General features: G+C 43.3%; 1 protein-coding gene across 5 annotated transcripts in view; it reads right to left on the reverse strand.

The window, feature by feature from the left end:
* Positions 1-2,057: 2,057 nt before the first annotated feature.
* The window catches only part of UBE2T (ubiquitin conjugating enzyme E2 T), a 35,327-nt gene continuing 22,924 nt past the window's right edge, over positions 2,058-14,460 (reverse strand). For all 5 annotated transcript variants that reach the window (XM_045014773.1, XM_045014771.1, XM_045014772.1 and 2 more), the window contains 6 exons: positions 13,731-13,843; positions 12,419-12,488; positions 11,336-11,441; positions 10,541-10,639; positions 10,293-10,376; positions 2,058-2,419 (listed from right to left, as the gene is read on the reverse strand). In XM_045014773.1, coding sequence (XP_044870708.1) covers positions 2,291-2,419; positions 10,293-10,376; positions 10,541-10,639; positions 11,336-11,441; positions 12,419-12,488; positions 13,731-13,839 — 597 coding nt within the window. In that variant the 5' untranslated portion in view covers positions 13,840-13,843 and the 3' untranslated portion in view covers positions 2,058-2,290. The remainder of the gene's footprint in view (positions 2,420-10,292; positions 10,377-10,540; positions 10,640-11,335; positions 11,442-12,418; positions 12,489-13,730; positions 13,844-14,460) is intronic.

The following is a 14,460-nucleotide window of genomic DNA, read 5'->3' on the forward strand; positions in this document are numbered from 1 at the left end:
ATCTCCTTGCACTCAGCCCCAGCTGCTGCAAGAACCCCTCCTTTCTCCATCGAGCTCCCATTCACTTCAATAGAAGAGGTTGCAGAATTAGGCCCATAGATTCACATTTCCCTTCATGCTGGCCTTGTGCATGAAACAGCCTTCCACCTCTGCTGTCCTTCCCTGCACACTCTCCTCCCCCATATGCTCTCTGTCCTGTGTTGCCAGAGAAGGGAGTTTCTCTTTCTCCGGGGTGGGTGAAGGGCTAGGTCTAGTTACAGAATTAGCATGTAGAAATAACATTCAGCACTTACTGTGATTCTTGCTCCATAACTAGGGCTCCTGGAAATTACGGTAATACACAAACCATGGCACAAAGACACAAAAATTCCATATTCATCCACGTCATTAGAATGTCATTGCCCACAAGGGGGTTTCTCTGAAGCATCTAGTACAGTGGGCCCTAAACTTTTCAAGCACTGGGGACACTGCTCCCAGGGGGCGGAGTAAGGGGGCACAGTCAGGGGTAAGGGAGCCACAGCTGAGGGCGGGGCAAAGGCTGTGGGCAGGTCCAGGAGCGGAGCTGCAGCCAAGTGCACAGGAACCAGGGCCAGAACAGAGCTGGGGGCAGAGCGGGGCTGGGTGATGTTCCCTCCACGCTCTCTGTGGGGGCTGGTCTAGGCTTTGCCATACCCCCCCTCCCCTAAACATGCCTTCATGGCCCACTGGGGACATGCCCTACAGTATCATCAGAAACAGGATACTGAACTAGAGGAGTCTGATCCAGCATGGCAGCTTCCATGTTCCTATTCATAAAGGCTATTAGCCTAGTCAATTTAACACGTATGTCCTGCATAAATATGTAATTTTCTATAGAGCTGTGGCTCTTGTGTCTAAGGCCTGGCCTACACCAGAAAATTAGGTCAGTATAATTACATCGATCAGGGCTTTGAAAAATCCACACCCAAGAGACATAGTTAAACCGACCTAACCCTTGGTGTAGACAGCGCTAGGCCGACGGGAGAATTCTCTTGCCACCTGAGCCACTGCCTCTTGGCAAAGTGGATTACCTATGCCAATGGCAGAAACCATGCCACTGGCAAAGGAAGCATCTTCTCTGAAGCGCTGCAGTTGAGCCACTACGGTATTTGAAGTGCAGACGAGCCCAAATATAAGCTAGTGACAAAGCACTTCCATTCACTAAACTACTCCTTAGTTCAGATTCAGTTTAATGGCCCATTGCGGAGGTGGTGTAAAAAGGACATTTTCAGGACTTTGCCAGAATTGCTCAGCACCCATAACTCCAACTGAAATCAATAGGATCACAGTACCTCTGAAAGTCAGACTTCTTACACTAACAGACTCCTTTGCACCTATATACTAGTGCATAAGGGAACTGACGGTGAAATTTACATGTTGGGAAGTCAGAAGGAAGTGAGGAATAGCAGTTGCTGCATTAAATTACAATTTCTTACATAGTCCAGTTAACATAGCAAGAGAAACAACTCTCACCTTTTTCAGTCCCTCGGGTATCAAGATTACCAAAATTTAGATTACATTACATTCAATGGCCACATGCAGACTTGAGGTGTAAGTTACAAGTTGATGAGTGGATGCAAATATGCCTTAAGGGACTGGAAGGTATAAATTACATCAGTTTAAGTCTCCCCGTAGACTCCGCTCCAGTTTGGGCTATAAAACATTAAGCCATCTGCTCAGCTTGTGGAAGTAGTGTTCCTCTGATTTATGAGCTGGTTACTGATTGCACAGGTGGGAAGATGGCTGGGGAAAGGGTGAGATACAAAGTATACAATATGTCCACACTCATGTATCATTTACTATTATTACTCCAACAAGGGAAACTGAAGTGTCTGCTACAGGCAGGTGTGCTGATGTCTCAATTGTGGCGGGAAACAGCAAAATATTACTTACAAATTCAAGTACATCCTTTAATTATGTGCTCCAATTTCTAGCCTGTCATCAACCACAAAAACAAAAAAGCCAGACTGGCCACATACCGTCCATGAGCAATGTTAAGCAATTTCTCATTCACACAATGACAATCATCACAAGAGAACTCTAAAACATACAAGACTGATTTATTATTCCCAATTCTGCCTTCCTTCACAATACTTGGAGACAAACAATGCAAGACGAACAAGAATACAAAACATGTAATGCTACTGAGAATAAAAAGCTTAAATTTGAAAACAAACCCCTGCTATCGCAAGTATCAGCTCAAGCACAGAGAGACAAGTGAAACCTGCCAGTGTTAAACATTTTTATGAATGTGTATTTACACAGAAAACCTCTATGAATCGAGGCAGGGTTTTTTCCCCTTCCTGCTGATATCATTTGCTTTTCTTTTCTGGGAGATGGCAGATTCTTTGGGAGTGCTAGCCTCGCTTTGGGTCACTTCCTCATCTGGAGTTTTGGAAGCCTGGTACATAAGACACAAATGATTCAAACAAAGAAGTTTACCTTTATATTTGTAACATTCACAGTCAGTTTGAAAGATCAAGTCTGCCCTAGAAGGAGCATTCACTTCCTGGAGATACACTAGCACTTCCTCTTGGAAAATTATTGCCAGACTTACACATTTATAATATGGTGTGTGTGGGGAAATATCCCAAAGCACCTCAGACTACTGTATACAAATCCAACACTAAAAAAAAAAGTGTATAAATTGACCAATTTAGGCTGCAAAAAAAACAGGAGTACTTGTGGCACCTTAAAGACTAACAAATTTATTTGAGCATGAGCTTTCGTGAGCTAAAGCTCACTTCTTCGGATGCATAGAATGGAACACACAGACAGGAGATATTTATACATACAGAGAACATGAAAAGGTGGAAGTATGCATACCAACAGGCAGAGTCTAATCAATTGAGATGAGCTATCGTTAGCAGGAGGAAAAAAAACTTTTTGAAGTGATAATTAAGATGGCCCATAGAAGGTGTGAGGAAATTAGAAGGTTTCTAGCCATCAGAAAAGTGAGTTCTGGAACAGCCTCCCAATAGGAACAGTGGGGGAGAACAACCTAACTAGTGTTAAGACAGAGTTTGATAAATTTATGACCCAGGTTATTTGATGGGGTTGCCTGTGATAGCAGGGACTGGACTTGATGAGCCAGGAAGTCCCTTCCACTCCTATGTTTCCTTCTGCCACTCTGGAACTTTCCCAAAATTCAGGAAGTCTGAAGAGTTAGAGTGAAGGAAAAAAGGGAAAAAGTGTGTGTGGGGGGGTGAGGAATAACTCTAGAAATTCATTCTACTACGTTTAATTGCAAACAAAAGATAGAAAAGAAAAATATAAAAAATGTAAAAAAAAAAATTGGTTTTCCGAAAACCAAAATGAAAAATTTCAATTAAAAAGTTAGTTTTGAAATTTTCATTAAAAAAAACAAATTAATCAAAAAGTGTGCCAAAAAACACATTCCTGTGAAAATGTCAACCAACTCTAGTTACCTATGTTTTTATTTAAAGTATTATCACGGGCATCCAAATCATCACCCATGAGACAAATGGGGCAGCTCACACTTCAGAACTATTTGTTTCTCACTCAGGCAGATGGTGACACTTGGGACACATTTTCAAGCCTGTTTTTCCCCCACAGCCATAACAAGTAGAACCTTAGGTTATGTCTACGCTAGAAATGCTACAGTGGCATAGCTGTAGCATAGAGACTCGCTACAGTGATGGAAGGGGTTCTTCTGTCACTGTCGTAAATTCACCTCTCTGGGAGTCAGTAGGTAGGTTGATGAAAGAATTCTTTTGTCAACCTAGCACTGTCTACACTGGGGATTACACCAGCTTAACTATGTCTCCCAGAGGTGTGAATTTTTCACATCCCTGAGTGACATACCTGGGTCGTCCTAACTTTCTAGGGCAGACCTGCCCTAAGTTCCTCTCCTCCTCTTTAATTACATGATCACAAACTATTTTTCCTGAGGACTCCCATCTCATTCAGTACACAAGATGAGAGTGTTCAGGGAACAAATCAGGTTTGCATAGTGAAAGAAGCCATTGTCTATAGTGTTAAGAGTGTTTTCCCTTCACCCTCTCCCCTGGTTCTTGTTACACAGACAGAAAGCAGAAGACCAGAAATCCAAAGTGCAGGCAATGCGATGTTTATTGGGGTTAGTTTCCAGCAAGCATGTGTCCCACAACTCTGACGACACAGAGCCTTGTTTCCCAGTGTCCTGTCCCAGCCCTCCTCAGCAAGCATAATTATAACTGAGATGCACGCCCATAGTCCCGCCCCTTACAACTTTTGGTCATGTTCCATTTTGTGGGGTCGTGGGTCTGGGGTCTTCGTCCCACCTCTTTTGTACCCCATGGCAGGGGTAAGGAGTGAGGTTGTGCTATGGTCAGGGACAGGCATTTCTTTGGCCTTTTAGTGTTTTATACCTTCCCTCCAATCCCCATTTGCCCCTCCCCAATGGTTGCTTGACCCTGCCTTGAGATAGGAGTTGAGACAGTCTTAAAGTGTGCGCTCTAGTAACACAAACTGCTCTTATCTGTTCCCAGTATGCTAATAAACCCATCTGGCTAGACAGAAGCAACATACACAGTGCATTTGTCCTTTGTTCTCACATATTAATAAGAATGTAAGTGTATCAAGACTCAAACAGGCAAGCAAAACCCAAAATGCCATCTTAGGCAAAAATACAGGCCTGAATCTTACATTGGCATTAGCACTCTTAACAGGCAGGAGCCCAGCCTCATTTGTTGCAGAAGTTAACTGTGTCATGAATAAGGCAGTGAATTACAGGAAGAGAAAGGATGGTCTCATGGTTAGAACAGTTGAATGCCACCCTGAAGAACTGGATTCTGCCACAGAGCTCCTATGTGACACGGGGTGAGTCACGTAAAACCAAAATTTTCACAGGTGGCCACTGTGTTCATTTTCTAGGTGCCCAACTTGAGATTCTGGAGCCTGATTTGTAGAAGTGCTGAGAACTTAGAACTGCTAATTTAAATCAATGGGAACTGTTGTTTGAACATAAGAAGTGCCATAAAAATGCTAAGTGACCTGAAAAATCAGGCCCCATCCGTCTCAAATTGGGCACCCAACATTTGTGGACACTTGGGCTATTTTGGCCTCAATATCTGTGCTTCAGTCCCCCACTATAAGATGGAATTAATGCCTCCCTACCTCAATAGGGCTGTTGTGAAGATAATTTCATTAATGTTTCTGAAAACTCAGATACTATAATGAAGAGCATCCTAGAAAAGCCCACAAGAGAATTAATAATACTGTCTCCATAGCAGGATTTGGATGATATGCACAAGTGAGGAACAGGGTAACTCAATGATGAGAATAAAAACACTGAATAACCATGTCAGTGAATACTGTCCATCTGTTGCACTAAATGAAGCAGGGGGGCTCTGGCAAAAAGTTTGTACTTTGTCTTTACCTAGCACAATGCGATTCTGGTCCATGACTAGGGCTCCTAGCCACTACAGTAATACAAATAAATAATAAGTGTGTGATCATTTAATTAAAAGACTGAGTATTACAAAAGAAGGGGTCAAATTCAGTTTGTATAAGCAACCTTAACTCTGACACTTCCTAACTCTCAAGTGCTTGACTTTGCAACCTTAACACTCGTATTGTCTTTTTTTCCCCCAAGTACATAACAGGATACAGAGGAGTTACAGGGCACCTAAGGAGTACAAATTAAAATAAGCAACTAGATGAGAGCAACTGACTGGAAAGATTGAGGTGAAGCTGGTGGAGAAAAGAAGCACCTGCATCATACGGCCTCCCTCTCAAATCCTTGAAACAACCCACAGGCCTAATGTCCACTTGGATTGGATATTCCAGTAGCTACGGCCACAGGGGAATGTCCTTTTCAACTTACAGCCAGTATGCAAAGCCATGCATGGATACAAAATTTGTATCCGCATCCGATCCGCAAGCCGCAAACGTGATCTGCGGTTATCCGCAGATATAAAAGGGATATCTGCAGATTTGCAGGGCTCCATTGCTATGACAACTTTGCATCCTCCTGGCAGGTGCAGACTTGGCCACATTGATCCACACATTCATGGACCTCCAGGCTTGATTACTGTAATTCTCTGTACCTAGCTATGAAATCAACAATCTTAAACAAACTTGCCAATAGTTCAGAATATTGCAGCAACACAGGTGCGCATTATCCTACTACTGTGCTCACAATACTGGCACCCCAATGAAAACTGGGCACATTCAAGGTCTCAGTCCCCATCAGCAAAACCTATGGGGCTGAGAGATTGTTACCCAAGGGATCTCCTCACTCTGCACCATCACAGCCTCCCGTGACAGTTACATTGCAATGGAGCTGCCAGTCACAAAAGCAAGACCTGTATACATAGGAGACAGACCTTTCAAACGAAAGAAACAATCCCTGCATAAAGAGCTTACAGTCTAAATTAGACAGGACTTTGGGACAGACAATGCTCAAGGATGAAGATAGGGGAGGACAAGGGTTACACAAAGTAATGTCACAAGGCTGATTGTTTACATGGGGTTAGTTCCCCATAGTTTTAAAATGTGATTTACATTACTAATTTAAGGGAGGAGAGTGGTCAGGTTAGGGGAGATCTCAGAAGAAATGGGGTGTTGGGATAGCACAATGGCTCCATGGCACGCAGGATCAGAGAGCTTGTTTGGGGCGCATAGGGTGCCCACAGAGGTGCTTGGGGGAGAAAGACAAAAAGGGAGTGTGACAAAAAGGCAGGATTAGCTGAGCACAGGGCCCCAGTGGAACAAGAGTTGGTGGAAGCAGTGAGCCAAGGGGCAGGCACAGAGCTGCGCAGAGCCTGGGAGGCAAGGACTTTGTCAGACATCAGTCCCCATTTGCCATGAGAAGCCGAGATAATACAAAACCAAATACACCACCTACTGGAGGAACAAGACAAGTACATTCTCCAGTAGGAAGGTAAGTTGGACAACAAGCAGCCCATTTTCATTAGTCTGGGGAATGAGACTGCCCAGCTATTTTCCAGAAGTCAGACAATTGTCAAGGGTGCAGGTGCCCCCTAGTGTTACAATTGCAAAACAATTCTAGTTGTTTCCTCTACAGCTTGCTGGATATTTGAGTGGAAAAAGGAAACACTAACCAACTGAGGCTGAAGGCCGCCTTTGACTCCTTTGTTAAAACCATTTTATGTGATGGGTCAATAAACAGAAGCTATTCCGCAGTTGCTGCACTTCTCTAATCAAGCACTGTGAAGAGTTCTGAGTCACGATCCATCCCAGCAGCTAGTTGTGGGGGGTAGTAACAGGGTCCCTGTTTTTCCCTCTCCTGCACACATCTAGGACCTGATTCTCCACGGCCCAGTACCTCATGCAGTCATTCACAGCAGTGCAAAGTGCGTAACGCTGCCAACTAAGCTCTTTACACTGGCCTACATGACAACACACGGTGCAGGACAATGGAAAAATCAGACCCTAAGTAGCCCTCTTCTATCTCGCCGTAGCTGATACGGTGAGAAATTAAAGCATCCCTTCTACAACGAGCTCCACTCCCTCCCACTGTGTCCAGGGGAGAATACTAAAACATAGTCTCTTTGCTGAGCATGTGGAAATGGGCAGTGGCTGGCTGCATGTTGTTCTGCCTCAAGAGACCGCATCTCTAAACTTGCCCTAGCATTCTGTGCTAACAACCATTTGTCTCATGTTGTGCAAGAGGCAATTTCTCCTCCATTATCACTATGACAGACCTGTTGCCCTCACTCCTTTCACACTAGGCCTAGTAGGGCCTCAACTTTGTACACATACAGGAGCTTGCTCAAAGAGTAAAATCCCAGGGAACTCCTGCTGAGTCTATTAGTCACCTTAAACATAGGACTTCAGGTATACACTTTATCTGAAAATGTTTTGAATGTTGCCTAAGGAGTTCTGGGAAGACTCCGGACCATGGCATTCCATCAGGTGAGGATGCAGAAGGATGGCTAGTTATATCATCTCATCCTTTCACTAATATGCTTCAGCATAAGAGATCTCTCCCAAACAAACATGATACTAAGGAAGCCCACCTGCCAGAAATTCTTCAGTGGGTTGACAGCCCACTCCCTTGTCCCCATTGAGCATCACCACAGGACTGGGGCAGCTAGAGGCAGTCTATTATGACTAGAATAAATTTGTTGGAGGAGATCTAAAATGTCTAGCTCCATCTTCAGGAGCTACACATAAGGAAAAGGGTTGAATAGCAGGCTCTATATGTTTTACCCACATGGTAAACCACAGAGAGGAGTGACCAGCACCTTCCATGCCTGTGAACATAGGGTTAGTACATTTGTAATGCTTACAAAACACGTAACATTGGCTGGGCAGCTGGTGTGTCTGTCCTCTGCTTTCTACTCTAATCATAATCATTGCACTACTTTGTTATGCTCCCCCATATATTCGTTGTATCCAGCCACTGTCTCTCATTATATATACTCAGACTGCAAAGTCTTTGTGGCAGGGACCCTCAGTTCAGTGTGTGTGTGTACACAGTGCCTAGCACAAAGGGATCAGAAGCCTTGACTGGGGTTTCTAGGCATGACCACAATACAAATAAATAATAAAGCATGGAATCAACTTTTGTTAAATTCATTTAACCTCTCACAAATACTAGTAGAGGGATGTTGTCACAAGGCAGGGCTTCTCCCCAGCTTGCCAAAACACTCTGCCACACCCAAAGTCTCTTTCATGCAGTTTTATTCCCAAACTTAAACAAACCAACAAAAACATTTTCTCAGCTCACCCTTTGAATCTCAGGCTTTCAATACCTCCCCTCCACAGGGATTCTGGCAGTCCTGCCTCCTACAATTTCCTGTCTCACTCTCCATCAGCCAGTGTCTGCTCTTAGCCAGTCCTTCAGTGGAACTCACTCTATAGCGGCAGGTGCAACCCTGCCCCCTTACCTGGCCTAGCTGGGAGCACCTGCTCTGGCATAGGGGAGCTGGACCTACTCAGTTACAGGGGCCAGCCACCCTGTGACAGATGTCATGAGCAATCCCCATGTTAAGAGGACATAATCCCCTTCTATAATCTGCATATGACCATACATTTCCCAAAGATAACTGTACATTTATATTACTCAAACAGAAAGCCAGCACAAAGTACAACAGGAAGGGATATTTTGACAGACCCCAACTCTTAAAAATATCCCAGGGCACTTTTCATAAGTCCATGTAGAGCAGACACCGGAAGTGGAAGGACTCACCTGAGACACAGGTCAGGTATACTCTAGAAATGTTGCCAGTATAATAATGTCAGTTATGGGTGTGATTTTTTTTAAATAAACGTTTTTAGAACCAGCAAAGAGCCCTAGTGTAGACACAAGCTATGTCTACACTAGGAGCACTTTACTGGTACAGGAATACCATACCAGGAAAGCACACTTAGTGTGAAAACAGCTATGCCGACAGAATATGGTCTACATATATGGTAAAACCACCTCTCTGACCCCATCACAAATGACACCAACTATACTGGTAAAAGAGCAGCTTTGCTAGAATACCTGCATCTACATTAGGGGCTTCTGCCAGCACAGCTCTGTCAGTCAGGGATCACACACTTCTTCACATCCCAACTGACAGTTATCCGAGTAGAAGTCTATAGTGTACACCTAGCTGCAGTTATATCAGCAAAAAAGTCCTTTTGCTGGTATAAGCTGTGTCTACACTAGGAAGGTTTTGCCTGTATAACTATATCACTATAGTTATACGGACAAAACTTTAAGTGTATACTAGGCCACATACACAGGAATTTCTAGCTATGACAACATGGGTAGGGAAACAAAGTAAAGTTTACCTAAACAGAATTAACAAAAATTTGGAGATATACCTATCTCATAGAACTGGAAGGGACCTTGAAAGGTCATCAAGTCCAGTCCCCTGCCTTCACTAGCAGGACCAAGTACTGTCACTGAGGTTTTCGGGGGCTTTTTGTTTTGGTGCCCCAGATCCCTAAATGGCCCCCTCAAGGATTGAACTCACAATCCTGGGTTTAGAAGGCCAATTTCTTAAAGAGCAAAGTTAAATTCAGAGAGTTTACATTATGGCACAATCACAGCCCTGGCAACCCAGGGACTCAATTCTATGAAGACAGGCAATCCACTCCCAATAAAAAAATACTGGAATTGGAACCTGAAATAGACATCCAAACATGCACTGGGATCAGTGGGTTAGAGGCAAGAAAAAAAGAAGAGTATTGAAAGTGATGCCTATATCTGCGTCACTCATATTACTTCCTGAGGACTAGCAAGATTATACATGTGAAGATTAGCCTACACCCAATTCCTTTGTAGCAGAGTCAAAGCATGGTACATTTCTTACCCTCTTTTGCTGGCTTGCATACTTCTCAGTCCATTGTTTGGCATTTCTGATGAACACTTCCTTGTTGTATTTATACTCCGAGGACTAGAAATAATAAAGCAAGAGACAAGGAGGATAGACACTTAATCAAGCACCTGTGAACACACTTAGTTCCCTATATAGAAGAATGAGCACAAGTACCACATAGTCTCTGCTCTAATTTGCATGCCCCAGCATTTGCACCAAGGGAACAAAAGAAGAGTACGTACTATGTCTGCCATGAGGGGGTCATCGGGGTTAGGCTCGCTCATCAGAAGCTGTATGGAGGTCAGCAATGTGGAGATATTCAGGGACGGCCTCCATGCACCCTTCACAGAAACAGAACAATAAAAACAGAGTTTAACAGGGATTATTAGCTGACATACAGAAAACTAATTAATTTTCCTCTGGAGTTTCCAGACCTCAATGCAGTACATAAGGTGGTTACCACTAGGTGGTCAGTTTATACAGCAGGGAAGACATCTGATGCCAGGTTAGTGGATCTCAAACCAGTAATGTTTTGACCTCTCCTACAAAGGAGAAAAACATTCCAGGACTGACCTGGCTCTCACTCTTTTGGTTCACCACAGCTACAGTGCTAACTTGCTCTACAGCAGACAGACAGAGGCATAGCGCTCATACCAATTAGCTCTGCAGCTTCTATTCGGGCCATTTCAAGAGAGCAATTCTAGCGATGCAGAGATCTCACTCCAACTTAATTGACACTGATCCGCAGTGTCATCTACATCTGTATTGTACCAGGATCCAGGCTGTGATTTTCAGAGGGGCACCTGACTCATAAGTCCCTTCGAGAATCCCAGCCCTTAAAGCATTAAAAAAAGCAAAGAAAAATACATCTTAGTGAATAACCAATGGCATGCATTATACAGTCACCTGTATCATGAGTATCCATGTAAACAAGAGCCAATATTAAATATCAGGGAAGCTTTTTACAGCTGGGACAATAGGGGAGTTTAGCATCATCTGTAACCTTGTTGATCCCCACTAGAGTAGCGCTGCCTTACTTTGGGTGGTAATCTGAGAACATCCAGGCAAATCCTTCCAGCAGAGTCAATGTTGGGATGGTAGATAGGTGTCAGAAAGCGAATCTTCGGGGGTTCAAATGGATACCTTTTAAGAAGAGGTGTTAAAGAAACAGTTTTCATTTAAAATATAGTCTAAATTGAATGTTCAGTTCCATTAGCATTCTATTTGCCACATTACCACCAACAACACTATAGTGTCCTCTCTCCAGCCACTTGCAAATTCCAACCATCTTCTCCTCAGCACATTTTTGGAGGAAACACCCCATCTCTGGCCCATGCCCTCTTGACTGTTTTCAGTTTGGTTTCTGTCCTTTGCACAGCACTAAATTCCCTTTTGCTCGGAAGCTAACTTCTCGTTGCCTCAGATTACTTGCTTTTCTCATTTTCCCTGACATCTCTTTTAGTTACATCAATTCACTTTAGCTGTGAACAGGAAAAAGATGCAGTACTGGGTCAGACCAAAGGTCCATCTAGCCTAGTATCCTGTCTTCCGACAGCGGCCAGTGCCAGGTGCCCCAGAGGGAATGAACAGAACAGGTAATCGTCAAGTGATCCATCCTCTGTCGCTCATTCCCAGCTTCTGGCAAACAGCGGCTAGGTACACCATTCCTGCCCTTCCTGGCTAACAGCCATTGATGGACCTATCCCTCCATGAATTTATGCACCATACAGGTCCTTTTTTTTTTTTTTCCCCTTTCAAAATTGTTTAAAGGCATCAAAATAATTTAAGGATCCTGACAAAGTATTTCTAGATTTTTTGTGTGCATTGTTACACACCTTGGGAGTTTGAAAGTGAAATCTTCATATTACAAATAAATAAGTACATTAATAAAATCTCTCTCACCTAAAAACTGATTGATAATGTCACAAACAGGGAGGCTGAAGGCAAAGAACCAAACTATTACACTTTATGCCCATTGCTCCAATCCTCCTAATATACAGGATACCACCTCTTCTTATCTCACACAAACTGACATATTTGACAGGAAGTTAAAAAAAATTCCCTCTTACTATGTGTGTTCTCCCTTCTGCCCACCTTCCTAGATGCAGTGATTTAATTACCTTTCAGGAACAACTACTTCCAAGTTGAAAACTCCTTTATCATATGGCGTGTTTGCACCACCCAAAATTTCTTAAAGAAAAAAAAATTAGACAACTATAACATTCAAAATGGGTAAGTGTTCCCCCCCGCCCCCACTCCCATCATGCTTCTGCTACAGTCGTGCATTCTCATCACACCATTTCTAACTGTAGCAATGTCCGGATCTGCCAACAGAAGTGACCATTGCCACCTCGTCACTAAACATTTTGTTCTACCCTGCTGTGCAGTAAGGTCAATAACCCCTATGTTTTAAGTGAGAACTAGGAAGGGCCTAAACAATCATTAATTATCTAATTTTGGAAGCAAAAAAAAAAGTGTGACTGTTACAGGTTGGAACCTCTTCACTGACAAAAATTGTATTGCTGGAGCTCAGCTGAGCGAGTGCTCTGCATAGTAAAGAAAGAGTATGTTATTTCACAAATTCCGTCTGCGTGTCTGACCTTCCTATCTTTACACCCAGGCAAAGCCTTGATACTTCCTCCCTTCTCATACTTCAGACGTTAAAACTGGCCATGACTCCTGAAGGAGAGAAAATTTCTCAAGTTCCAGACTGTGAGCATGATACAATAACCATGGTGAATTTTCAGCCAATAGTTGAAAAAGACGTTGAAATAATGTTCAGCCCTAGAACCAGGACTGAGAATTGGCCTAGAGACCCAAGCAATCTCTTGGGTTAAGGTGGCAAAGCTAATGTTTAGGAGTACAGGGCCATAATCTTCAATACTGCTCCCCTGTATTGTTTCTTCTGGAAGTCAGTGCCTGAAATTGAGTTAATCTAAAGGACCAAAGGCTGAGTTATGGAGGGAAAACTCTGTGGATGTCTGGCCTTCCTCATAGCAGGAAACCTGAAACCTTAGTCTCCAAGCCATCTATAAAACCTTGTTAGCAAAGCACATCCAACCCCCTACATGCACAGACTCCTTCAGCAGTGTTGAAAAGCCATGAGAGGGGGCTACAACTACTTCTAGCAACAGTAAATCATGTTACAGGGAGCATACGAGTGTGGCTGTTTCCTTAACTACTCCCCCTGGTCCACACTCCCTAGCCACATGACCAGGGATCCAATCAATAGGGAACATAAAGAAGGGGAATTAAAAAAAAAAAAGATGAAGAGTGGACAAGATTCAAACAAAAATGTCAGACTGGGGTTAATTTCATCCCCAAATTGCTAAGTACAGACACTGCCCAGTAAACATTACCACAGCAGAGACAATTTTAGTGAAACGCATACCAACCCTCCCCCACAAAAAAAAACATGATGGTAATACATACGGGCTCGTAGATCATCCATCCGGTTTTTGTTTTGCCAGAACATAATGCCTGGGGGAGGCTCTGTGGTCAACAAATGCAGCTCTCTCTTCAGTCGTGAAGTTCTTTGCATTGTGCTGAAATATTGTAAGAAGAATTAGCACCTTATAGCTAGCGCCTTTCATACTGTAGAAATGGTACTGGCTTTCACAATAATAACTCAAACACCAGTTGTGCAAGGAGGGCAGTCATTTGAAGCAGCCATTAAATACTCATCAACAGCCAGCACTTAGCCTTTAATACTAGAAGCTATTCTGCTGAGGGTGAGGCAGAGCCATGAAAAAACAACAATGATCCTTGGAATTCTTTAAAAACATCTCATTTCTATGGTAGCAAGAACCAAATTTTATACACTCTCATGTAGCCTGACCAGGTAGTAAGATGATTTGGTCCACCAGAATGGACAGAGCACTGGGCTGGAACTTGAGAGACCTCAATTCTATTCCCAGTTCTGCCACTGGCTTGCTGCGTGACCTTAGGCATGTCACTTCACACCTCTGTGCCTCAATTTTCTCCTCTGCAAAAATGGCAGTAACAACACTGACCTCTTTTGTAGAGCACTTTGAGATCTAGTGATGAAAAATGTTAGATAGAAATCTAGGTATTATTATTAAACTGTACTGACTAGGTTAAAACAAAAACGTGCATTACCCCAGGTATAAATCTTGGCTAAAGCATGGAATTTTGGTTTTTT

Source organism: Mauremys mutica, chromosome 4, assembly GCF_020497125.1.
Source record: "Mauremys mutica isolate MM-2020 ecotype Southern chromosome 4, ASM2049712v1, whole genome shotgun sequence".
NCBI lineage: Eukaryota > Metazoa > Chordata > Testudines > Geoemydidae > Mauremys > Mauremys mutica.